Source organism: Eptatretus burgeri, unplaced genomic scaffold, assembly GCF_056783735.1.
Source record: "Eptatretus burgeri isolate ZD-2024b unplaced genomic scaffold, Ebu_testis_v1 Ebu_testis_scaffold_64, whole genome shotgun sequence".
NCBI lineage: Eukaryota > Metazoa > Chordata > Myxini > Myxiniformes > Myxinidae > Eptatretus > Eptatretus burgeri.
In genome coordinates, this window is record NW_028222014.1 from 2,831 (window position 1) to 27,804 (window position 24,974).

Sequence of the window (24,974 nt, forward strand, 5' to 3'; positions counted from 1 at the left end):
GTCTTCCACCCCTTGCCCAGGAATCCTGTGCACCCGAAAGTGAGGCTTACTGTTTTTTTTTTTCCATGCGCATTACCAGCGCGGCAACTCACAGCTCGCGCACTTTGCACCTGCCCGTGACGTCATGCAGCTGCACGTGTACCTCGTCCCTCCTTGGACGGTACCATCCGGCAGGGATACACCTCCTGCCGGATTCCAACCCCGCGTGCAGCCATGACGTCACCGTGCGCATAAAAAAAACACAAGCCCCACGTCTCGAGGGGTTCCCCACGCGAACACATGTGCTTTGCCCGTTGGAGCTTAACACACACGATCGCGTGGAGAACCCGTCCGGTCCAAATCCATAATCCTGCCTAAACTTTGTCCGTCCGCGGGATCGGCAAATCCACCGCGTGCGTTTCCGGACCGGGACTTCACTCTCGCAAGCGAGCACGTGGGGGCCTCGTGCGTTGCACAGCACGGACCTCGTACTCACTGCTGGGTGAACCCGGCACGGTCCCCGAAACAACTACAGCCGCTACTCGGCTTCCTTTCCTCACATGTCGCCGTCGTCGCCATTCGACCCACGCACACCTGCGTGTTACGACGCTCACACTCCATTCCATTACATTCACCCCGGGAGACGCGGCTGCATGTTCACACATGCCCACCGACATCTCCCTTACATACCGCTCTCTCACACACACGGTCTCCCTTGCACTCGGCCGTTCACTCACGCATGCCATTACCCTTGCACACGTGGCTCCCCTCACTCGCGGCCCTATACTCACTCGTGCCATTTCCCTCACACAAACCACACCACTCACACACGCGGGGGAACTCACCCGCGGTTCCTCATCCACACACCGTGCCTCACTCATACACCGTGCCTCACTCACACACGCGGGGGCACTCAACCACGGTGTTTCATCCATACTGGCCGTTTCATCCACACACACGGCCTCTTCCACTTGCGGTGCCCCTTTTACACATGGCGTGCTGGGAAGCACGTACTCCGGCACAATCGCCACCACACCACTCACACACGGGGTCGCTTCCACACACGGCGACGCACTTACACCTTGCACCACACACACAGGGACAACTACACTGGGGATTCGTGTCCCCACAAGGGTCTCCGGGGCCTCTATACCCCCCAAGCTCTCCGTGCACCTGTCCACAGCACTCCTCCCCTCGACCTCGCAAAGCACGACCGAACTCACCTGGTCGTGACTCGCCTCAAGGGGGCATACTCCCTCCCCTCGTTCCTGGAGGAGGCCATCCAACTGCTCGCACCGGGTCTCTACCCAGTCCGCGAGTTCACCCCCATTATCCTCCACTACCTCCGTGTGTGTGTGTGCGTCACTTACCCCGTCTTCATCGTGTAGTCTTCCCTCTATCGTTCCCATCTCCCGTGTCTCTGCCAACTCAGTCACCTCTTCACCCTTTACCTCCCTTGTCTCAACTATTATTTCCGTCTCTTCCCTTATCTCCCTCGTGCACGTCTCCGTCACCCCAATTAGTTTGTCCCTCTCGGTTACCGTCACTTTTTCCGTCACAACCCTCGCCCAACACGACCCCCGAATTATTTTTTTCTTACCCGCCTCCACCGCGGGCCCGACAGCCGTTGCACCCCCTCCCAGCTCGTTCGCTCCCACACGTGGAGTCGCCATTTTAAGCTCCCTGGTCACTGCCTTCATGCCCGCCTGCAGGCTTCGGCCCATGTTCTGTGTCTCACCCCGCAGCTCTTTCATTTCTTCCTTCATGTTTGTTTCCATTCCGTTCATTTGCTGTGTATTCGCATCCATTTTTTCGTTCATTTGTTGTGTATTCGCATCCATTTTTTCGTTCATTTGTTGTGTATTCGCATCCATTTTTGTGTATTCGCATCCATCCTCGTTTTCACTTCGTTCATTTGCTTGTTCATGTTCGCATTCATCTTCGCTGTCATTTACGCCAGCATGGCGCATAGCTGGGCCATGTCGGTGCGCTTGGGTGAGTCGTTTCGGCAAGGATCAGGGGGTTTTGGTGGAGAGGGGGAGGGGAGGTGTCATACACCGCGGCCGCCGCCGCACCTATTTCGGGCCCTGGGTTCAGTTGGACGAGTTTGTGTTCCTGCACAACCAACATTTCCTGCTCGGGGTTTTCATCCTGGACCATGGATTCTACACATTCTACATCCATTTCTAATCCACCCGGCACCCGCTCGCCTTGAGACGCCATCTTATTTCTCGTAAAGAGTTAATTTAGCTCGCTCGTAATTTGGAGGGAATCGGGGGTCGCTCCTCTCACCCCTAGACCGATTCCCGTGAATTTAGCTGGAGACAGGACAGCCCGTTTTCCCGTTCTCCGATACCAGTGCCGCGAGGAGGGCGATGAGTTTATATCGCACGACCTGACACCAGTGTTGCGGATTCGCGCCCGCCGGCGTGTGGACGGCCACGTAACTCGAATCGCGGCACGTCGCCCACCGGACGGACAATCCCGCCGTGACCCTCTCGGACTAACGCCGGGAACTAGTCACGGGTGGACCTTTCGGCCTCACCACGATCGTGCCAATCGGCCCCCGCGTGGGATAGGGTTGCTCGCCAAATTCGACCTACCTAAGTACCCACACGGAGGGTAGACCGGGCGATCGCACCTCGCCGCAGGTCGACTTCGGACACGGGCCACTTTAAGCGACCCGTTCCGTACTATCGGGATAACCGAGCGGTGTTATCGTCGGCCTCGACGGTTCGATTAATTATCGGGCGTTTTAGCCCACGACCAACCCTTTACGTGAAGTAAGATGGAGATTCAATAAAGGAAAAGACGGAGCGAAACGGGAAAACAGTTCAACATAAAGCACATTTATTTCGCGATGAACGTAAAGCACACATATACAATTACACCAAAAGCAAATGTAAAAGAAGAAGAAGAAACACACAATAATGCACAAAAAGCAAATGTAAAAGCAAAAGACAATGCACAGCTAACCGACTACCGAGCACACGGCAACACTTATACAGTTTTACTTCACAGACGGCGCCGACAACACATATACTCAAAGCAAAAGAAAAAGGGACCACCCTCCACTATGAGGGGGCAGACGGCCTGGGGCCGAGACCACGTGGAGCCTACCCGTCTGGTGATGAGCCGCAAAATGGCGCTGGTGCCCCGACTCCGCGGGCCTCGCTGGGACTGCCTGGTATGGGGTGGGAACGGGGCCCTCTTCTCGCACTATCTCAGCGCGGGGGGAAACAGGAGGGGGGTTGTTGATGCTCGGGGGAAGGAGTATATCTCCCTGTCTCGGGTCCCGCGACGAGCGTCTCCACCACGACCTCGGTCGCGTTGCCGGCCTCTCCCCTCCGCAGCTCCCCGACTCTGACACGAGCACCCCCTCGACCGCCTTCGCCGCCGCCACCTCTCCAACTCTCCACAGCTCCATCCAACCGCCTTCTCCGACTCCTCTCCTGACTGGCTCTTCCCAACTCCACCGACTCCGAACTGCCCGTTTGGCGAGCGAAAGCAGCCCTTTATAGCCCCCGGGGCCTCGCTCCTTCGCCTTCGACCCTTTACCTTCGACCCTTCACCTCCGGCTGGCTCCCCATTGGACCGAGGAAAAGTGGGCGTGAATGCTTTTTGATCCATGAATTTGCATATAGCGATATTACTCCAACGCACCTGGAGGCGGGGCCAAATCGCCCCACGCTCGCCGATAGGACGGAACAGAAGTGGGCGTGAGTCGTTTTTGATCCGTTTTCTTCGGAAAGGCTGTGATGTTTCTGCACACGCTGCTCGGTGCGCGCCCTGCACGAGTCCAGTATCGGTGCCCACAAGCGGCGCGGAAATGGCGGTGATGCAATGGTTGCGAGAGCGGGATGTGACGGTAAAGGTCGTGGCTGTTGGCGTTGTTGTTGTTGTGAAGCGGCGTTGCGGCTGGTGGTTGTTGTGTGATGGCTGTTGAGACGTGGTTGGTGGTGGTAGTAATGGCGGCTGGTCCAAAATAAAGATAGTAAAAGAAAAACGGCTATCTAGAAGGGTCGCAGCCCGAATGAATGACATTTATTCCCTCGAAACAACGGGTTTGGGCCTAACTACACATATACTTACAGAGATATCTCACCTAAGGGACCTGAATGGTGGTTTGCGAATTTCGTCAACCACAACAATATATATATATATATATATATATATATATATATATATATATATATATATATATATATATATATATATATATATATATTTCACAGATTGGGGAGCAGCAACCAGAAGGGGTTAACGGTTTATAACGAGACGAGGAGGAGGTGGTCGAGAACATCATTTAATGACAAAAAAAAGAAAAAAACCCCGAAAAAAAAACAAAGAAAAGCCTCGACATTTACAGTGTCAAATGTTGTTTTTCTTTAATATAAAAATGAGGAACAATTTGACCTGAGATTTGACCTTAATAACTGAGATTTGACCTCAGTCACTGAGAACTGAACTTAGAAACTGAGATTTGACCTGAGTAACCACGTGTTCTCTGAGCCTTGGGGATACAAGGGTGTTCATGAATATAATTCATAGGTCACGTGGTTTGCCAATCATATTGGAGTGAAGGAAAGTATTTTTTAAATTACTTTAAATTTAAAAAATGAATCCAATCATGGTTCCTCCTGATGACTCCATCTTTGCTTGTTGCTTGTTCGGGTTCTTCTGATGACTCCAATGTAGGACCTATTTTATTTGGCCTTCCATTTGATTTGGATTTAATTTTTAATTTGATGCCGGAAGAGTAAGTTCACACCAAGTCCTTCTTAAGACTGTCCGGGGTAAGTATTCTATGATTACGATCTATTTCCACATGTATCAACTCCTGATAAAAATTAATGATTTAAAATAATCCAAAAATTGTAAAAACATACCTTGTGTGAGATAAAATTATCTTGTTTCTTCCGCATCCACAAGCATTTCACACTTGCGGTCTCCGTCTTATAACAAATCACAGAGAGGTTGCAATTTCATTCAGATTTTTAGGAAAGTACTTTCTGTGTCTGATCAAGAGATTTTCAATGAATAAACAAGGTATTCAGCAAACGTGTTTGGCTTTTAGGAGAGCAACTCGGGATGTTGTCATGGGATGACCACGAAACCCGGTCCAGCTTTGTTCGATGATAACGCCATTGAACCATTTTTTTATTTTGATGTTCCATCCTCTCTTACAAAGCAGCAGTGCTGCTAAATTGGTTTAATGGCAAGGTTATACTGGGTGGTTTGCCATTGCCTTTCCATCAGTACTTTGGGCAGGAATTCGTAATTTGTTCAGGGTGCCGGTGATGGTGTGCCTCCTCTTCACAAAGGACACCGTAGGATCTTTAACTTTCATCAACAACTAATACTGGCAGCAGTAATGCCCAGTTTAGCATCCATCCGAGGGAGGACACACACATTGATGAATCACCCTGCCTGCCTTTCAATAATCTGCCCAAAAACCCAACAAGAGATCCAATTTTCTTTCAAAATATTTGCATAACAGTTGAGAAATGGGTGGGGGGGGAGTGTAGGGATTGAGGGGTGGAGGACTGGAGGGGATGAGACTGATAAAATGCCACCCTCAGCCTCTGATCGCACAGATTTCGTTCAGTTATGTCGGGAAAAATCCACCTTTTTCTTCTTCATTTAGCCATGATCATTTTTTCCGGACGATGGGTCTTCCATTATTTGGATGTCTGGATAAAAGATTTTCTCCTGTACGAGGTATTCGCTGCACGACAGAGTTCGGTCAAGGTCCTGCCCATTAAAGTCTACCGACGTCATACTTGATCAAAATAAAACCAAATATTGAATGAATGAGAGTGCACACACATCCTGCACACACACACTTCCTCCATCTCCATGTCACCCCCACTCCTCCCCACCCAACCCACTCCCTTTTCCACCCACACCTTGGAGTTAAGCTTCATTTAACATTCCACCACCCATCCCCCTCCAAATAATGATGGAAATCTACTCCAAAACAAAACGTTTTAACAACAAAGAAAATGCAAGCAAGGTACAGGATTGCAAATCAATGACGAGCTTTGCATTTCCAATAATCACGATGATCAAAATGTAATCATCTGGTTTGTGTGTGGGATAGTGCACAGACACGTGGACACACACGGAGCGGCTTCAATAGGTTGAAACATACCTTTGGTCTGTGAGATTCTGGGCTTACTAATGGGCAGGCAAAGCATTTCTTGGTTCTTGCCATTTTCCACGACACAGGATGAGAGTGGTAACATCAAATCCATGTGCACTGGGTGGAGTCATCAGGTTTCTCCTCCTGCAAAGGGAAAGAACAGTCCAATTAGCATTTTAGTAGGCCCTGTCACGATGTAATTCAACATTTTATCGCTTTCATCAAAATAAGAGAAACAATGTGTGACATTAAAAACAATCAACCAGTTCAAAGAATTCCCACCCCACAACCCCCCAATCCCAACAACACCCTCACCGCCCCCTCCTTCGCCCCCCCCCCAAAAAAAAAACAAAACGAAAAAAAGTGAGAGGACATTCTACATTTTATCCACTCAGTTTGGGCGAAGCAAATCAACCTCCAATACATGAGAACAACAATTCATGACAGGTTCTTCATGATGTATTGTTCTACCTTTGTGAACTTCAGATGACGACTGATGAACTAATCCTGGAAAAGAGATTTTGACCGTCTCATGAAAACATCAAAACAGAAGGGGGGTGGACGTGTATAAATGAGACCTGAACCCTGTACACTCCACGTCCATTAACTTCTCTCAATCTTGCATTTCCTACTCAACCGAAAAAATGTTCCTGGATTTCCAATTCCACATCACAAAAATAAGGGCAATACACCTGGATGCTCACCTGGTAGAACAATGATACTGAGGAGGAAGTCAACGGGACACCGAATCAGCAAAATATACCAATGAATCAATGTCATGGCCCTGATGTTTTTAATCGCGTGAACAAACTTTGATTCATCATGGGTGATGAAGGTTGTCCTCACAATTTCATCAAAATTGTGTGTATAGTTTCGGAGAAGAAAGCGAATCCCTCTTTTGGTTTTTGTTTGTTTGTTTGTTTTCAGGGGCAGGGGTTCTCGGAAAACCCACCGTCGACCTCTCAGACCCCGATTTTTTCATTTCGTGAATAAACTTTGGTACATCACGGGTGATGAAGGTTGTCGTCAAGTTTCATCAAAATTGTATGTGTCGTTTCAGAGAAGAAGTTGCAAGTGTTTATGGATGGACGGACGGACCGACTGACAGACTGATAATGTGCCATCCCATAAGCTCCCCGGAACTACGTTCCAGTTGAACTAAAATCAGCTTACGTTGCTCTCAGGACAAGGGCATCAGTGTCATCTTGTCGATGTGCACTGCCTCATTGGTGGGTAACAGCTGATTGATGAGGTGCAATAATTCCATCACGTACATACACCAAATGTTAAGTATGAGGAGCTCAACGTTGCCCATCTCTCTGCTATTCAATTAATTTTTCAGAAACGTTTTATTCAGATACTCTCTAAGATATATATTTCACAGATTGGGGAGCAGCAACAAAGAGCGGTTTAGGGTTTATAACGAAACGAGGAGGAGGTGGCCGAGAACATCATTTAATGACAAAAAAAGAAAAAAACTCTCAAACAACAAAGAAAAGCCTCGACATTTACAGAGGCCAATGTTGTTTTTCTTTCATATAAAAATGAGGAACAATTTGACCTGAGATTTGACCTTAATAACTGAGATTTGACTTCAATAACCACGTGTTCCCTGAGCCTTGGGGATACAAGGGTTATTCATTAATAAGTCATCGGTCACGTGGTTTGTCAATCATATTGGAGTGAAGGAAAATATTTATTTAAATTTTTAAAATTTTTTTAATGAATCCCATCCAGGTTCCACCTGATGACTCCATCTTTGCTTTTTGCTTGTTCGGGTTCCTTTTGATGACTCCAATGCAGGACCTATTTTATTTGGTCTTCTATTTGATTTCGATTTAATTTTTAATTTGCTGCCAGAAGAGTTGGTTCACACGAAGTCCTTTTCCAGATTGTGTGGGTTAAGTATTCTCTGAATACTTTGTATTTCCACATGTATCAACTCCTGATGAAAATTTATGATTTAAAATAATCCAAAAATTGCAAAAACATACCTTGTGTGAGATAAAATTATCTTGTTTCTTCCGCCTCCACAGGCATTTCACACTTGCGGTCTCCATCTTTTAAAAGTCCGCTGTGGATCAAAAGACAAATGATAGCAGATAAGTGAGATGGAATAAACAAATGAACCCTGCTGTTGGTGTCCTCCCCCCCCCCACCCCCACCCCATGCTGCTCTCTTCCTGTCTCTCTGTCTCTCTCTCTCTCTGTCTCTCTCTCTCTCTCTCTCTCTCTCTCTCTCTCTGTCTCTCTCTGTCTCTCTCTGTCTCTCTCTGTCTCTCTCTGTCTCTCTCTGTCTCTCTCTGTCTCTCTCTGTCTCTCTCTGTCTCTCTCTGTCTCTCTCTGTCTCTCTCTCCCTCTCACTCTCTGTCTCTCTCTGTCTCTCTCTCCCTCTCACTCTCTGTCTCTCTCTCAGTCTCTCTGTCTCTCTGTCTCTCTCTCTCTCTCTCTCTCTCTCTCTCTCTCTCTCTCTCTCTCTCTCTCTCTCTCTCTCTCTCTCTCTCTCTCACTTCTTGCTGTTCCTGTTTTTCAGTTGCATCATGATCAATTCTGTATTCTACCTCTTCCACGAGCCTTCACTCTATCATAGAAAAACAATTTGGTCTTGAAAGGGCACCAATATGATCCTCTCTGTATCCACTCCTTGCCTTCCTCGGTGTTATGTCCACCTGAGAGATGATGAAAATGGGCTGGAAATTTGATGGTGTCACCAAACCAACAAATTGATCCACCTGCTGGAATGAGACAGGAAAGTGTCCCACAAGAAAGCTTAACTGGCCTGGTCGTTGCCCACTTTCATTGTGGAAGGTAAGAATGAAGCTGAGATGGTGGTGATTAAGGGGATCCAGCACCTGGACCGTTCAGGGTGTGAATGAGGCACGAGTTTCTCTTTTATTTCGTCCTTTCATGACGTTCTCTCCAGGTTAAGATGGCTGGTTTCTCATAATTTCCTAATGGTGAACCTCGTAGGTAACTCAGATAATTTGTTTCATCTGTCCAATGAACGTTGTCTGTCCCATGTATGTTTATTCATCTCCACAGTAATATGTACACCGAACAGTCTGATTTTAAACTTGTCTGAACAAATAAACAAATTATAAACTCAATCAGGAAATCTGTTCCGACATCGAAAATCTTGTGCAAAATAATCCAAAACATTTTACTTTCTCATGGTCCCTTACCTTGAGAACATGCCACCGGTATGCGAAATGCGTACGCAGGTGATCAGTGTATTCCCCTCCAATGCGAGCTCTCAATTGATTGACCTCAATATATTTGGCAAAGTATTCCTCTGGAAACCTTGCCTGAGCTTCGCGGTCAAGGTCTGAAGTGGGAAACAGGTGGAAATAAAGGAAGGGGAGGGACAGTAGATCATCGCACGGATGTTCTCTCAATATTGTTTTCAGCAAAACCTTCGTGCTTGTGAAGTACCAGTGAATGACAAAGACATAACCGTTGGGTAAAGTAGAGAACTTAAGGCCCGGTCACACCTTGACGTTTTAGCCAGCGATGGCAACGTATTAAAATGTATGTAAAACGCTGGCTGACGTTGAACTTTTGATGTTTTTTTTTTAAGATTCGGACGTATTCATAACGAGTTGGTCGTATGCATAACATATTAGTAATGGACACAGAACGTTTCGTTGTGTTATAGATAACTTATACCAACGAATGCTGACCTGTTGTCGGCCTACACAACCGATGCCCAACGATAGTCTAACTTCGGCATAGCGCGTTGCACGCATCACCGACGATGTCGTGACGTAGCCTATTAAAAGGCTGACGCACAACGATTCGAATCATAACTGCCGTAGAAATGGAAGTGTCAACATCGCGGTCACACCTTGGCGATCTTGCCAGCGTATGCCGACCTCAGAAAAATGTGTCTAAAACGTTGGGGCACGTCAAATACGGTATGAGTAAGTTTGGTATACGTGAGTACAACGCTAAAGTACGCTATCATACGTCGTAGTAAGTAGAGTATGTCAAGAAATTTTAAACATGTTCAAAATTTTACGACGTACTCGGCGTATGACACACGTTCCGCATGCGATGGGGATAAGTTTTACACACGATATGTGGACGCTTACACACGTCCACAAAGGCTACTTATAAGCTACTCATAAGTCGAAACACGTCGCGGTAATGTCTTTTTTACGCGAAACTTATTTCTAACTTATGTTTGACGTGCTTTGAACCAATTCTTTACGTAGTCCCAACACACATCGACGTATGTAGACGTATTCCAATGACGTCTTCCGGTCGACAAAAAAAAATGAACGTGTTTCTCGGTTACAACTGCCATATAAAGACGTGTTCCCAGCGGTTTTGGGAATTGGTATATAAAAATGGTGTTCATAAAAGGGGAACCCAACAGTGTTTTCGAGTTCCTTTTTGAGTCGATGTCCATGTCAGCAGTAACAGTATCAGTATCAGTATCAGTATCAGTATCAGTATTAGTATTAGTATTAGTATTAGTATTAGTAGTAGTTTGTTCATGTTGGCAGTAGTAGGTGAGTGTGAGGGGGAGGGTGTGGGTTATGATGGATCGTCCTTGCGTCCGCGTGTCCACGGGTAGGTTCATAGGCTGCCACTCAACGATTTAAATGGCTGCATCTCCACTATTGAAAGTAAACACTTGCGCTCAACAATTGGATTTTTTTTACACTCAACGACTTTTAAACGGTACCACTCAGCCATTTTCATTGTTTACAATGAACGATTTAAATTGCTGTCACTCGCCTTTGTTTTTTGACGCTGGCGCTTGGAAATTTTAATCGTTTCTATTGAACGTGCTAAATCGCTCAAACCCCACTATTGAAAGTAGACGCTTGCGCTCAACAATTGGATTTTTTTACACTCAACGACTTTTAAACGGTACCACTCAACTATTTTCATTGTTTACAATGAACGATTTAAATGGCTGCATCTCCACTATTGAAAGTAGACGCTTGCGCTCAACAATTGGATTTTTTTTACACTCAACGACTTTTAAACGGTACCACTCAGCCATTTTCATTGTTTACAATGAACGATTTAAATTGCTGTCACTCGCCTTTGTTTTTTGACGCTGGCGCTTGGAAATTTTAATCGTTTCTATTGAACGTGATAAATCGCTCAAACCCCACTATTGAAAGTCGACGCTTGCGCTCAACAATTGGATTTTTTTACACTCAACGACTTTTAAACGGTACCACTCAACTATTTTCATTGTTTACAATGAACGATTTAAATGGCTGCATCTCCACTATTGAAAGTAAACGCTTGCGCTCAACAATTGGATTTTTTTTACACTCAACGACTTTTAAACGGTACCACTCAGCCATTTTCATTGTTTACAATGAACGATTTAAATTGCTGTCACTCGCCTTTGTTTTTTGACGCTGGGGTTTGGAAATTTTAATCGTTTCTATTGAACGTGATAAATCGCTCAAACCCCACTATTGAAAGTAGACGCTTGCGCTCAACAATTGGATTTTTTTACACTCAACGACTTTTAAACGGTACCACTCAACTATTTTCATTGTTTACAATGAACGATTTAAATGGCTGCATCTCCACTATTGAAAGTAGACGCTTGCGCTCAACAATTGGATTTTTTTTACACTCAACGACTTTTAAACGGTACCACTCAGCCATTTTCATTGTTTACAATGAACGATTTAAATTGCTGTCACTCGCCTTTGTTTTTTGACGCTGGCGCTTGGAAATTTTAATCGTTTCTATTGAACGTGATAAATCGCTCAAACCCCACTATTGAAAGTCGACGCTTGCGCTCAACAATTGGATTTTTTTACACTCAACGACTTTTAAACGGTACCACTCAACTATTTTCATTGTTTACAATGAACGATTTAAATGGCTGCATCTCCACTATTGAAAGTAAACGCTTGCGCTCAACAATTGGATTTTTTTTACACTCAACGACTTTTAAACGGTACCACTCAGCCATTTTCATTGTTTACAATGAACGATTTAAATTGCTGTCACTCGCCTTTGTTTTTTGACGCTGGGGTTTGGAAATTTTAATCGTTTCTATTGAACGTGATAAATCGCTCAAACCCCACTATTGAAAGTAGACGCTTGCGCTCAACAATTGGATTTTTTTTACACTCAACGACTTTTAAACGGTACCACTCAACTATTTTCATTGTTTACAATGAACGATTTAAATGGCTGCATCTCCACTATTGAAAGTAAACGCTTGCGCTCAACAATTGGATTTTTTTTACACTCAACGACTTTTAAACGGTACCACTCAGCCATTTTCATTGTTTACAATGAACGATTTAAATTGCTGTCACTCGCCTTTGTTTTTTGACGCTGGGGTTTGGAAATTTTAATCGTTTCTATTGAACGTGCTAAATCGCTCAAACCCCACTATTGAAAGTAGACGCTTGCGCTCAACAATTGGATTTTTTTTACACTCAACGACTTTTAAACGGTACCACTCAACTATTTTCATTGTTTACAATGAACGATTTAAATGGCTGCATCTCCACTCTTGAAAGTAGATGCTTGCGCTCAACAATTGGATTTTTTTTACACTCAACGACTTTTAAACGGTACCACTCAGCTATTTTCATTGTTTAAAATGAACGATTTAAATTGCTGTCACTCGCCTTTGTTTTTTGACGCTGGGGTTTGGAAATTTGAAGCGTTTCTTCTGAACGTGTTAAAACGCTCAAACTCGACTATTTTAAATAGACGCTGCCGATGGACAATTGGAATCATAGCCAAGCTAGACATCGAAGTGTGAACATCCTCGCCATGCCGAAGAAAAGTTTGAAGAATGCTGCAAATAAGTGTCCTGGCCGTGGCCGTGGACGCTGACGCAAGGACGATCCATTATACCGACGTCTTTCAGCCTATGAGTAACTTAAAAGTAACGTCTGTCGATGTGTGGCAACGATCGCGTAACGTGCCACCAACACGTTAATCATAGGTTAGAAATAAGTTTCGGGTACGCTAAACATTACCTCGGCGTGTCTCAACTTATGATTAACTTACAAGTAGCATGTGTTGACGTCTGTCAACGATCGCAGACCGTGCATACAACTTGTGGCCAGCGTAGCGGAACGTGTGAGTCATACGCCGGCATACGTCGTGAAATTTCAAGCATGAAAAAATTTGAGGACAACCGAAAAGTACAACGTTTAAAGCCAGCGTACAACGACGTATGGCAGTGTTTTTCAGCGTGCTCTCAATGTTATCAAAACTTACCCATAACGTATTCAATGTGTGCCAGCGTTTTAGAAAAAAAATTCAAAAATCGGCAAACGTTGGCTAAAACGTCAAGGTGTGACCGGGCCTTTAGAAAAGAAAAATAAAAACACACCACTGGGAAAATCTTAAAAGGATGAGGTACCCTCACAAACATGTACTGTACACTGTTAGTCCTACCTTGTAATTGTGATATCATATGGTGTTACACAGTGTTCCTATAGTATAGTGTGTGTGTGTGTGTGTGTGTGTGTGTGTGTGTGTGTGTGTGTGTGTGTGTGTGTGTGTGTGTGTGTGTGTGTGTGTGTGTGTGTGTGTGTGCGTGCGACACTTCATTCTGAAGGGTTCTGTGGTCAAAGAATAATAAAATTGTACCGTTGGAAAGCTAATAATCTCGTCTCTTGGAAGCCCGTCAGAGAAGAGTCTGTTATTAAAAAACCGTCCTACCAGGAATGAAGAGGAAGAAGCAGGACATGGAACTTTCACGCAGCAGTTTCAAAGGGAGGAGGGTAAGAACCCCTGAGAATTAATCGTGATGGACAGGGAAGAAGCACACAAACAACAACAACCACAGCCACGATGACACCAGCAACAGCAACAATGACTACATATTGTAAAAGATCCTTTTTTCGTGTTTCACTTCATTTTACATCCTCCTTGAGATTCACAGATATACACGCAATATGTTTGTGAAGTACAACATGGTACCATCTGAATAAACCCGTCAGCAAAGCGACGGGGAGGCACGCCTCATCATAATAAAAACGAGGAGAATATAAAAACAGCAATTGGTAATCTTCCAACCCTGATGGTTACCTCGGGAGAACATCTCTTGTTCGACGAGGCCTCGACAAAGTGCACAGTTGATCTGTCCGGGCTTGCAACTGTGCATGTCTCGAAGGCACAACACACAGAAAACGTGTTGACAGGGATGGCATCTGTGTGGCCCAACCATGATGTCGAGGCAAATGGGACAAGTGAGTCGCTCCAGATCCTCTTCCCGCTTTTTTTTCTTTAACTCCACCTGCAATCACAAGATAAACAAATCACTAATGGTCCTTGAACATTTGTACATCCAGAAACATTAACAATCGCAGGAGTATCAACAATTGGATTTTGTGAAACATGATGAATGATATGTAATCCTGGAAGATACCCTCCCTCACAGGAAATAAATGCTGCAACATGGGGTGAAGATGATCCTTCAAGTTCCTTTTAGAAGCGATTGGCACTGACCTTGCCTTCTTAGGGAATGAATACAAACAAACAATGCCAGGAAAATGTGCCCCACAAAATTACAGAACCATCACATCTCTTCACTGTTGGCAACAAGCACTCAGGTTTGAATAATTATTTAGGTTTGCACCACAAGTGTACTTGTCTGTTTGTTGAGAACATGGTGGAAGATGATTCATCTGACCATATCACAATTCTCCACTGCTCAGTCGTCCATTGCCTGTGCTCTTTGTACCACTGAACATGCAAACATGCATTGTCGGATGTGATGAGGGAGTTGGGCACTGCAACCAGGCGATGGTATTCTGCTTTGTGGAGTTCTCAGCGGACTTTTTTTTGATGACACTGGCTGCTCACGCCCCAGGTTGGAATTTACCGTCCTCTATATCTCTATATCTCTGGACCACGATCTGCAGCCTGCTTTGCCTTGCACTTCAAATTGATTCACGGATATCACGACCATGGAGTAGCGCTTCCACCAACTGTCGTACTTTGCTGATTATGTCTTTCCCTTGGAGTTCTGTACCGACATCACGTCACACACAGTTGATTGTGAAATATCAGCAAATAAGTTGAGATGTCTTTCTCACTGAAGCTCCTGCCAAACGCAGCTCAACAATCACCCCTCTTTCAAAGTCACTGAGGTCTCCTCCTGAAAGCCATAAATGAAGGCAACCAGGTCTGTGCAGCATTTATATACATGACGATAAGCGTGCTGGGGTACATAAGCATTTGCACACATAAACATGAGTTCAACACGTGATCTTGAATTGGAATACATTGCACCACTGAACTCGGTGCAAGGTTTTCCAAATCCATAAAAGCCTTGACAATGGCCCTTGGCCTGAAAAATCAAAATGGATGTCACACAAGGAGCCACTGCTGCTACCCCAAATAAACCGTGACCACACACACACACACACACACACACACACACACACACACACACACACACACACACACACACACACACACACACACACACACACACACACACACACACACACACACACACACACACACATACATACATACATACACACACACACACACACACACACACACACACACACACACACACACACACGACTTCAACCCCAATATACTGACCTTTTTAGATTCTTCAGCCTTCTGTGCTTCATCTTTTTCGTTCTTTCTTGATTTCAATTTTCTGAAGAATTTCCTCAACTTTCTGAAACATTTGTGTTTCTTTTTCCTCGTCGGCGTGTCGTCTACGTCCGCGTAAACGGCGTCCACATCGACCAGTTTCGTTATTTTAAGATGTCCCGGTTGTGCTCGTGGAGGGAGCAGGTCACTCCGTGAAGAGGAAGAAGATGAAGTAGTCGTTTCGATTACCACAGCTTCGTTCTACGGGATTGTTGAGGAAGACACAAAGCACACGTGGTGAGTAAATTAATTACGGAGTGAGGGGGTGGGGGGTGAAAATGTTGCTATTTTTACCCTCCCCTAAGGAGAGGGTATTACATTTGGGTCTGTGTGTTTGTTTATTTGTTTGTTTGTTTCTCAATTTGTTTGTTTGTTCGTTCGCACAGAACTTTCGTGTTTATCTCCACAACTGCTTATTGGATTGAGCCAAACTTTTCAACATTGGTGCGAGTACTCATGGAGAATGTTTTAATGACAATCATGATGTCATAGGTCATGTGGTGTGGTGGCCTTGTGAGAAAAATGGAAAACCTTTGGACCTCTATATCTCTGAAACTGTACCAAGGAACAAATTGAAACTTATCACATAGCAAGTTCCCCTCATGGGGAATGAGGGGGATTTTTGATGACATCATAATTGCACATGAAGAACGCTACATCTGATCATGCTGAAAATTTTTGAGGATTATCTTGGGATAACATGGTGAACAAAAATAATTTGATGATGTCATCGGTCACGTGATTTGGTAGCCATATTCTTTTTTTTTAACCTTCAAAATCTCTGAAATGGCTGAACCAGTCATCACTGCCAGCATTTAGAAAGTGGCACTTCCAATTATGTCTCTCATTAATTACGTAACATACCGGTACACAAACACACACAAGCTACACCACACAAAACTACACAAACACCACATAACACACCACACTAAACTACACTAAACCACACAACACACCACACTAAACTCCACAAACACACACACAACACACCACACTAAACTACACACCACACAACACACTAAACTCCACAAACACACACAAGATACACCACACTAAACTACACACCACACAACACACCACACTAAACTACACAAACACACACACAACACACCACACTAAACTACACAACACACTAAACTCCACAAACACACACACAACACACCAAACTAAACTACACACCACACACCACACTAAACCCCACAAACACACACACAACACACCACACTAAACTACACACCACACAAAACTACACACAAAACTACACACACAACACACTAAACTCCACAAACACACACACAACACATCACACTAAACCACACACCACACACCACACTAAACTCCACAAATGCACACACACAACACCACATGAAACTACACTAAACCACACAACACACCACACAAAACCACACAACACACCACACTAAACTACACTAAACCACACAACACACCACACTAAACTACACAAACTCCACACTAAACTACACAACACACCACACTAAACTACACAACACACCACACTAAACTACACTAAACCACACAACACACCACACCAAACTACACAAACACCACACTAAACTACACAAACACGACACAACACACCACACTAAACTACACAAACACGACACAACACACCACACTAAACTACACAAACACCACACAACACACCACACTAAACTACACAAACACCATACAACACACAAGACTAAATCACACAAACACCACACAACACACCAGACTAAACCACGCAACACACCGCACTAAACTACACAAACACCACACAACACACCTCACTAAACCACACAAACACCACACAACACACCAGACTAAACTACACAAACACCACACAACACACCGCACTAAACTACACAAACACCACACAACACACAAGACTAAACTACACAAACACCACACAACACACCAGACTAAACTACACAAACACCACACAACACACAAGACTAAACTACACAAACACCACACAACACACAAGACTAAACTACACAAACACCACACAACACACAAGACTAAACTACACAAACACCACACAAGCTGTTAGTTCTTGTTGTGTTCTTGTTGTGTATGTAATATGTAGACCTCACCCCAAAGATTCACGTCACGATGTCCAGGTCAGGTGGTGCGATTTGATCTGAGTGTTCGTTCTGCTGTGTCCAACCAAATCAGATACAACCATGAATAAATTAAATAAATGTGTAAGTAAAGATTGTAAAGTTTGTAAACGAACCCATCCGACATTCGATGGTTAACATTCACTGTTCTTCCGATGAAGTGAACTTATTACCATTCACTGTTGGTAAAGAGAATAAAATGTAAACATCTGATGTCATGGATCAGTGTTGGACCCTCTTTTATGGACTCATTGATGAATCTTTTAACATTCCCATCGTATTGTTACCTTCACTGTTGCTGTAACTCTCATTATGAATAAACCAATTATTACCTCACGATTCTCCTCTTCATCTCTCCCTTTTCTCTTTCTCCTCTTCAGACAGCACCACATTGTGCTTCCCGGGAAGTTTATAAAAAAAATAACCCAACAAGTCCTTCCTTGTGGAGAGGTAGCACCCACAATGAAGGTTGAGTTAGAGGTCACAACAAAATGGAGCCTCTCGGACGGTCTGCCGACTCCATGTGACCACCAAGCATTGTGATGTCACAATTACCGGAAGGGGGCGGGGCTTCATCTCCATGGTTACCAACAACAACGACGTGTCGAGAAACGAACAAAACCCAAAATAATTATCCTTTATAATTAGTGAATTACCTTTTATAATTACCTCAGAATCCTTTAGGATCAGGAGAATTACACTTTAGAACCTTAAAAAAAATACTCTTCAGAATGAAACAAGGTGGGGTTGAGTGATTCTTCTTCTTCTTCTTCTTCTTCATATTTCAGAAGGATCTTTGTGAGTGTCGGGAAATGATAAAATAATACTTGAGAACGTTAGCGGAGTGATAAACAGGAAAATACATCCGATTACCGGAGAATTCTGTGAGCAAGACTTACACGTTGTGCTCCGGGCACAGCCTGTTCTCCACGAAGCGGTTATTTTCGCCATCTTGTCGGCAATTTCATTGCTTCAACCTGTTTCGCAGCCTCAGTTGACCATTCGAACCCCCCTTCAAAAAGTTCGCGACACCCTGATCCTCACTGGGCGGGCAGGTTAGCGAAATCCCGTCATGATCGACTTGAATGTCAATTACAAACGACATGATGTTTTGATAACTCCCCCTTCAATGGCGGGGGGCACGTGCGTGTGACGTCACCACGTTTTCTGTCCGCCATCTTGGAGTACCATCAAACAAAAACAAACATGATGTGTTGATGACTCCACCTTCAATGGCGGGGGGCACATGCGTGTGACGTCACCACGTTTTCTGTCCGCCATCTTGGAGTACCATCAAACAAAAACAAACATGATGTGTTGATGACTCCACCTTCAATGGCGGGGGGCACCTGCGTGTGACGTCACCACGTTTTCTGTCCGCCATCTTGGAGTACCATCAAACAAAAACAAACCACACGAGCACTGCATCTCATTGTATTTACATTTGTTAAAATAGGAGTTAAAATGGTGAATTTTTGCTCATTATTTAGTTTTGGCAATTAATTTTTGATTTTGATTTGGAGGCTTCACTTGCGAGTTATGAGGGATGTTCAAGAGGGATTCGGAAAGAGATTGTCACGTCCAACAAAGTGTGTGTGTGTGTGTGTGTGTGTGTGTGTGTGTGTGTGTGTGTGTGTGTGTGTGTGTGTGTGTGTGTGTGTGTGTGTGTGTGTGTGTGTGTGTGTGTGTGTGTGTGTGTGTGTGTGTTTATGTGTGTGTGTGTGTGTGTGTGTGTGTGTGTGTGTATGTGTGTGTATGTGTGTGTGTTTATGTGTGTGTATGTGTGTGTGTGTGTGTATGTGTGTGTGTGTGTGTGTGTGTGTGTATGTGTGTGTGTGTATGTGTCTATGTGTGTGTGTGTATGTGTGTGTGTATGTGTGTGTGTGTGTGTATGTGTGTGTGTGTGTGTGTGTTTGTGTGTGTGTGTGTGTGTGTGTGTGTGTGTGTGTGTGTGTGTGTCGTAGCCCTATCAATGGCGAAGAATCATTCAAAAATTCCAGTGGCCGGATCCGGATCTTCACCAAAATCGATACAGTTCGTCATTGTCACACACCGAACCTGCCCAAAAATTTCATCCGGATCCAACCACAACTTTTTAAGATCTCCTGCACACAGACAGACAGACAGACACACACACAAAGACACACACACACAAACACACACAGACAGACACACAAACAAACACACACACATGGGTGAAAACATCACCTCCTTCCACCTTCGGTGGTGGAGGAAAATGTGGGTAAAGCTGACTCAATGTACTGAAGAACATGTCATGGTCCCTTTCATTGATACCAACTCAATAACCATGTATTACATTAAAAATCAGTGTTTGTGTGTTTGTCCTGTTATTCAATTACTGAAATCGTGTTTTTGTGCATTGCGACTCTTTAGATATCACGTTTCTGACCAAATTAGAAAAAATGGCTCTTTTAGTTATTTAGGTTGCCGACCACTGGTCTCCACCCCACAGGTATGCACACAGACACACCTCTAAGCTGTATTGTTGTGAGCCGGGAGTCGGTGGCGATAAACGACCACGAGGTGGAGCAGTGGAGTCGTCTCCCACCGAACACCCGGAATTTAGGTCGTGACTCTCGGATAAGTCCGAGAGTTCACGGGTCCCTTAGCGGACCGTGGTCGCCAATATTTCGACGGCATGGGGTCGGGTTAATTGCCGAATTTGAATATACCTAAATACCCACGTCGTCCAACTACCGGGGAAAACCACACCCTCGACGGACCTCGGGCGAAACGGACCGTTACCGAGCCCGATCCGGGTGTAAACCGAGCGGGGGTTACCAAGATCCGTCAGTCCAAATGAACAATTTACTGGCCCGAACGGCCTAATTCTCAATGCGCGCCTTGCTCGGCCAATGAAGGAAAGCACTGAAAACGAGCTGGTACATTTAACAAGGGTTTATTTATCACAATAATTGGGGAGGGGGGGAGCACACAAAGAGCAGAGTTATCACGAATAACAAAAAGTAATTTACAAGGAAAGGAAAACACTTACACAATTCTACTTGCAGACGGGGCCCACGGACACACACACACACACACACACACACACACACACACACACAAAATAAAATGGACCTCAATGGGTCTTTTTTCGGTAGAGCCGGGTAGCTCCCCGCCTCGGGTGGTCACACCGACCCGAACCACCACAGTGGGACTCGAACGCATAACCTTGGCGTTGCCAGCACCAAGACTGCAGACCGCTCGACAACGACCACAGACCGCACCGCAATCGCCACCATGACTGCAGACCGCTTTCGAACCACGACCGCTAATCGAGACCAAGACCACAGACCGCTATCGCCACGATCCACGATCCTCCAGAACGCACTCTTGTCTCTCAACACTCGTCCAGACAACCACTCTCCCCTTCTTTTGGTGGGAGAGGTGTCTTCTCCTCACACTCACCTCCTGATTGGATGAGGGATCGTCGGGTGACTCGTGACCGCCCCTCATTGGTTGGGCCGAACACTCCATCTGGCTAAGGCGGAGCCAACCTGAGGTGATAGCTTCCCTGATTAGGCAAGGGGTGGTCTTTTTTTTTTTTGGACGTGCTCACGGTGGGCGGAGGGAACCTCACCCCTGTACGTGACACGATGCATGTGGGTGATGGCGTTGTTGTTGTAGTTGTTGATGAGGATGTAAAAGATGTGACTATACAATAACTCGTAGCGCACACATGTAATTCCCATTAGACAAAGGGGGGGATTCTAACTGGAAACACATACTTATTGAAATAACTAAGTTTTGGGACTCTGGAAGTTTGTGTGTACAATGTTTCCAAATCCGTAACAGTATAGCCTGGGTATGAATCCTGACCCAGCTGTGAACTGTCAACCCGGTGTTTCACAAGCAGGTGATTCATTGATCTGTGTGTGTCATCCCTCGGATGGAAGTTAAACGGGACGTCATGTCTGCCAGAATCCCCCCCTCCTCCTCTCCTCTCCACCTCCCTCCATCCTCACTTTCACGTGATTTCTCTCCCTCACACCCGCCCCCTTCTCTACCCGCCCCACCCCTCACCCTTATTCCCCACCCTTCCCCTTCCTCCCCCCACCCCTCTCCTGAACAATGCTTATCTTATGGACGAGTGCACAAGTAACAGTAATATCCAATGGTGTTCAGATTAAATCGGTACGGGGAAAGAATCATGGATGACTGATGAAGGTCTTGTACTGACTGACTGATAACGTGAAAGATCAGAAATCCGATCATGTTCCCACATTAACTAGTTACAATAATGACAAATCAAATCAGTTACAGAGCAGTGAGTGAACTCTCATTATGAATAAATCAATTATTACCTCACGATTCTCCTCTTCATCTCTCCCTTTTCTCTTTCTCATCCTCTTCACAAAGCTCCACATTGTGCTTCCCGTTGAACCAATATCCCCCTTCCGCCACACGGAGGGGGAGAAAAACGATGACAAACCCAACAAGTGCTTCCTTGTGGAGAGGCAGCAACTTCAATGAAGGTCGAGTTAAAGGTCACAACAAAATGGAGCCTCTCGGACGGTCTGCCGACTCGATGTGACCACCAAGCATTGTGATGTCACAATTACCGGAAGGGGCGGGGCTTCATCTCCATGGTTACCCTCAACAACAAGGACGTGTCGAGAAACGAACAAAACCCAAAAGAATTATCCTTTATAATTAGTAAATTACCTTTTATAATTACCTTAGATCCCTTTAGGATCTCGAGAATTACACTTTAGAACCTTAAAAAAACCTTAAGAATGAAACAAGGTGGGGTGGAGGGATTCTTCTTCTTCATATTTCCAGACGGATGGACGGAAGGAGAAACCCAAATATTAAAACATCTTCACCGTTAAACATTTTCTACTCGGACCACACGGGATGGCTCGTTATCTCGACCTCATTACCCCGCGCAGACGAAGCGAGAAACGTGGTTAAACATTTGGTTCATGTACTTCCTGAAATGAGAGCGAGAGATGAACCTTCAGAGTTTAGGCTTTATTCCATTTGATTGGAGCCGCTTCTACGGGCACACCAGGGAATACAGGTTCAGCTAGGAGTACATAAGCAGTAACGTATACATGTGCGATTAATCATTGCAGAATAAATCCGCGTATGCACGGAGTTCGATATAATCTCCATTCTCACCAGTCAATGAGCACCTTCAGTTAACGAGCATCAAGTGAACAGCCGATGTAAATGGCAATGCCCCGGGGACAACCACTCGTGCCGCAGAGACCTCCCCTTATACGCGAGACGCACAACATGTGATCCCGCGTCATGTCCCTCAATTCACCTCAATTCACCACATTCTCCTCACCTTTAAAATGTAACTAGGGGCCCATCTTACACACCATGATTGCTTTAGCACTATAGGAGTATACATTTCAAGCAACGCGGACTAATAGATCTACAGAAGCATACATGCCAAGCAGTGATTATTTTGAGTTGTAGGAGCATGGAAATGAGCATCGAGAATGCCGATAATCCCCTTTACAGATTGAGTCGTCGAGGGGGCCTTATTCGCCGACCTCTCCGGGAGTAAACGGCAGTTTCACTCGAGGGAGACTCCCGATCCTCTTGGTGAGCCTCGACTTGTGCCGGGGATGACTCCTCGATCACTCTCGGGTGGAACGCGGCAGCCCCGTCGCCCGGCGGAGTTCCTGGGGGGGGGAAATGTCAGAAGGAGAAGTGCCAGAAGGTGGTGTACCTGCGGGAGGAGTACCTGAGGGAGCCAGATGGCGAACCGACACAGTGGTCTCCCTGCCATCCGGGAGCCTGACATGAGCATACTCTGGATTAGTGTCAATGAGTTCGACCCCCTCCACCAGGGGTTCATACTTGCTTTGTCGTACCGGGCGTTTCATGAACACTGTACCGGGATGGGTCAGCCAGTTGGGCACCGTTTGACTGTCAACATAACGTCGTTGGTGAGTAAACATTCGTTCGTGAGGAGTGGCATTGGTGGACGTGCAGAGCAAAGAGCGTATGGAATTCAGAGCGTCGGGAAGGGTAACCTCCCACCGCTCGGGGCCCAGTCCTCTCGATTTCAGCGCCAGAGTTACGGCTTTCCAAATAACTCCATTATACCGTTCCACCTGCCCGTTTCCCTGTGGGTTGTAACCCGTCGTTCGACTAGTTGCTATGCCGAGCTCTAGTAGGAATTGTTTTAGCCCGGCCGACATGAAACACGGCCCTCTGTCTGAATGTATGTACGAAGGTCTCCCAAACATAGCGAAGAGGTCAGAGAGACATCTCACGACAGTGCCCGAGGTCATATCCGAGCACGGAAATGCGAAAGGGAACCTTGAATATTCATCAACAACGGTGAATATGTATCTGTTGTCTGTTTCGGTCGGTAGGGGCCCTTTGAAGTCGATGTTTAGTCTCTCGAAGGGGGAAGTGGCCTTGATCAGTCTGCCAGATGCCGCGCCAAAGAATCTGGGTTTTAGTTCAGCACAAACAGGGCATGAAGCATTCATTTGTTTAATATCTTCAACAGAATAGGGAAGATTTTGTCTGCGCACGAAATGTGCCATCCTGGTTACCCCCGGGTGGCACAGAGACACATGGAGGTCTTGCAAAGCCTGACTGATTGTTGCCGAACTGTAGACCCGAGAGAAGGTATCTGCAGCAGGGTTTTCTTTCCCGGGCCGGTAAACAATGTCGTAACTATAGCAAGCTAGGTCTATCTGCCATCTCATAATTTTTTCATTCTTAATTTTCCCGTTATTTTTCCCATCAAACATGAATGCCACGGATCGTTGGTCCGTAACGAGCGTGAAGTGGTTTCCCAGTAAATAATGTCTCCATTTCCGCAGCGCTTCAACGATGGCGTACGCTTCCTTCTCTATCGCTGAGTGTCTCTGTTCGCTTCTAGAGAGAGTTCTCGAGAAGAACGCGACCGGCCGCCCAGACTGATTAAGTGTAGCAGCTATGGCGTGATTTGAAGCGTCGGTTTCCACCACGAAGGGCACCGAGCTGTCGATCGATAAAACCACGGACTTACTGATATCATCCTTGAGGTTGTGGAAAGCTCTTACAACAGCGGCATCTGGTGGAAAGTTTTTGCAATGCACTAGGGGATGTATTTTCTCGGAGTAT

General features: G+C 45.5%; 1 protein-coding gene across 2 annotated transcripts in view; it reads right to left on the reverse strand.

Moving 5' to 3' along the window:
- Positions 1-5,432: 5,432 nt before the first annotated feature.
- The window catches only part of LOC147007638 (uncharacterized), an 87,004-nt gene continuing 67,462 nt past the window's right edge, over positions 5,433-24,974 (reverse strand). Inside the window, exons 1-6 of one of the 2 annotated variants that reach the window (XM_085866721.1) lie at positions 18,206-18,389; positions 15,694-15,951; positions 14,164-14,371; positions 9,306-9,448; positions 8,119-8,198; positions 5,433-6,268 (exon numbers count right to left, since the gene is read on the reverse strand). In XM_085866721.1, coding sequence (XP_085722847.1) covers positions 8,166-8,198; positions 9,306-9,448; positions 14,164-14,371; positions 15,694-15,951; positions 18,206-18,265 — 702 coding nt within the window. In that variant the 5' untranslated portion in view covers positions 18,266-18,389 and the 3' untranslated portion in view covers positions 5,433-6,268; positions 8,119-8,165. Of the gene's footprint in view, positions 6,269-8,118; positions 8,199-9,305; positions 9,449-14,163; positions 14,372-15,693; positions 15,952-18,205; positions 18,390-24,974 lie in introns of those variants that run through there. The other variant, XR_015054049.1, reaches the window with a different exon arrangement.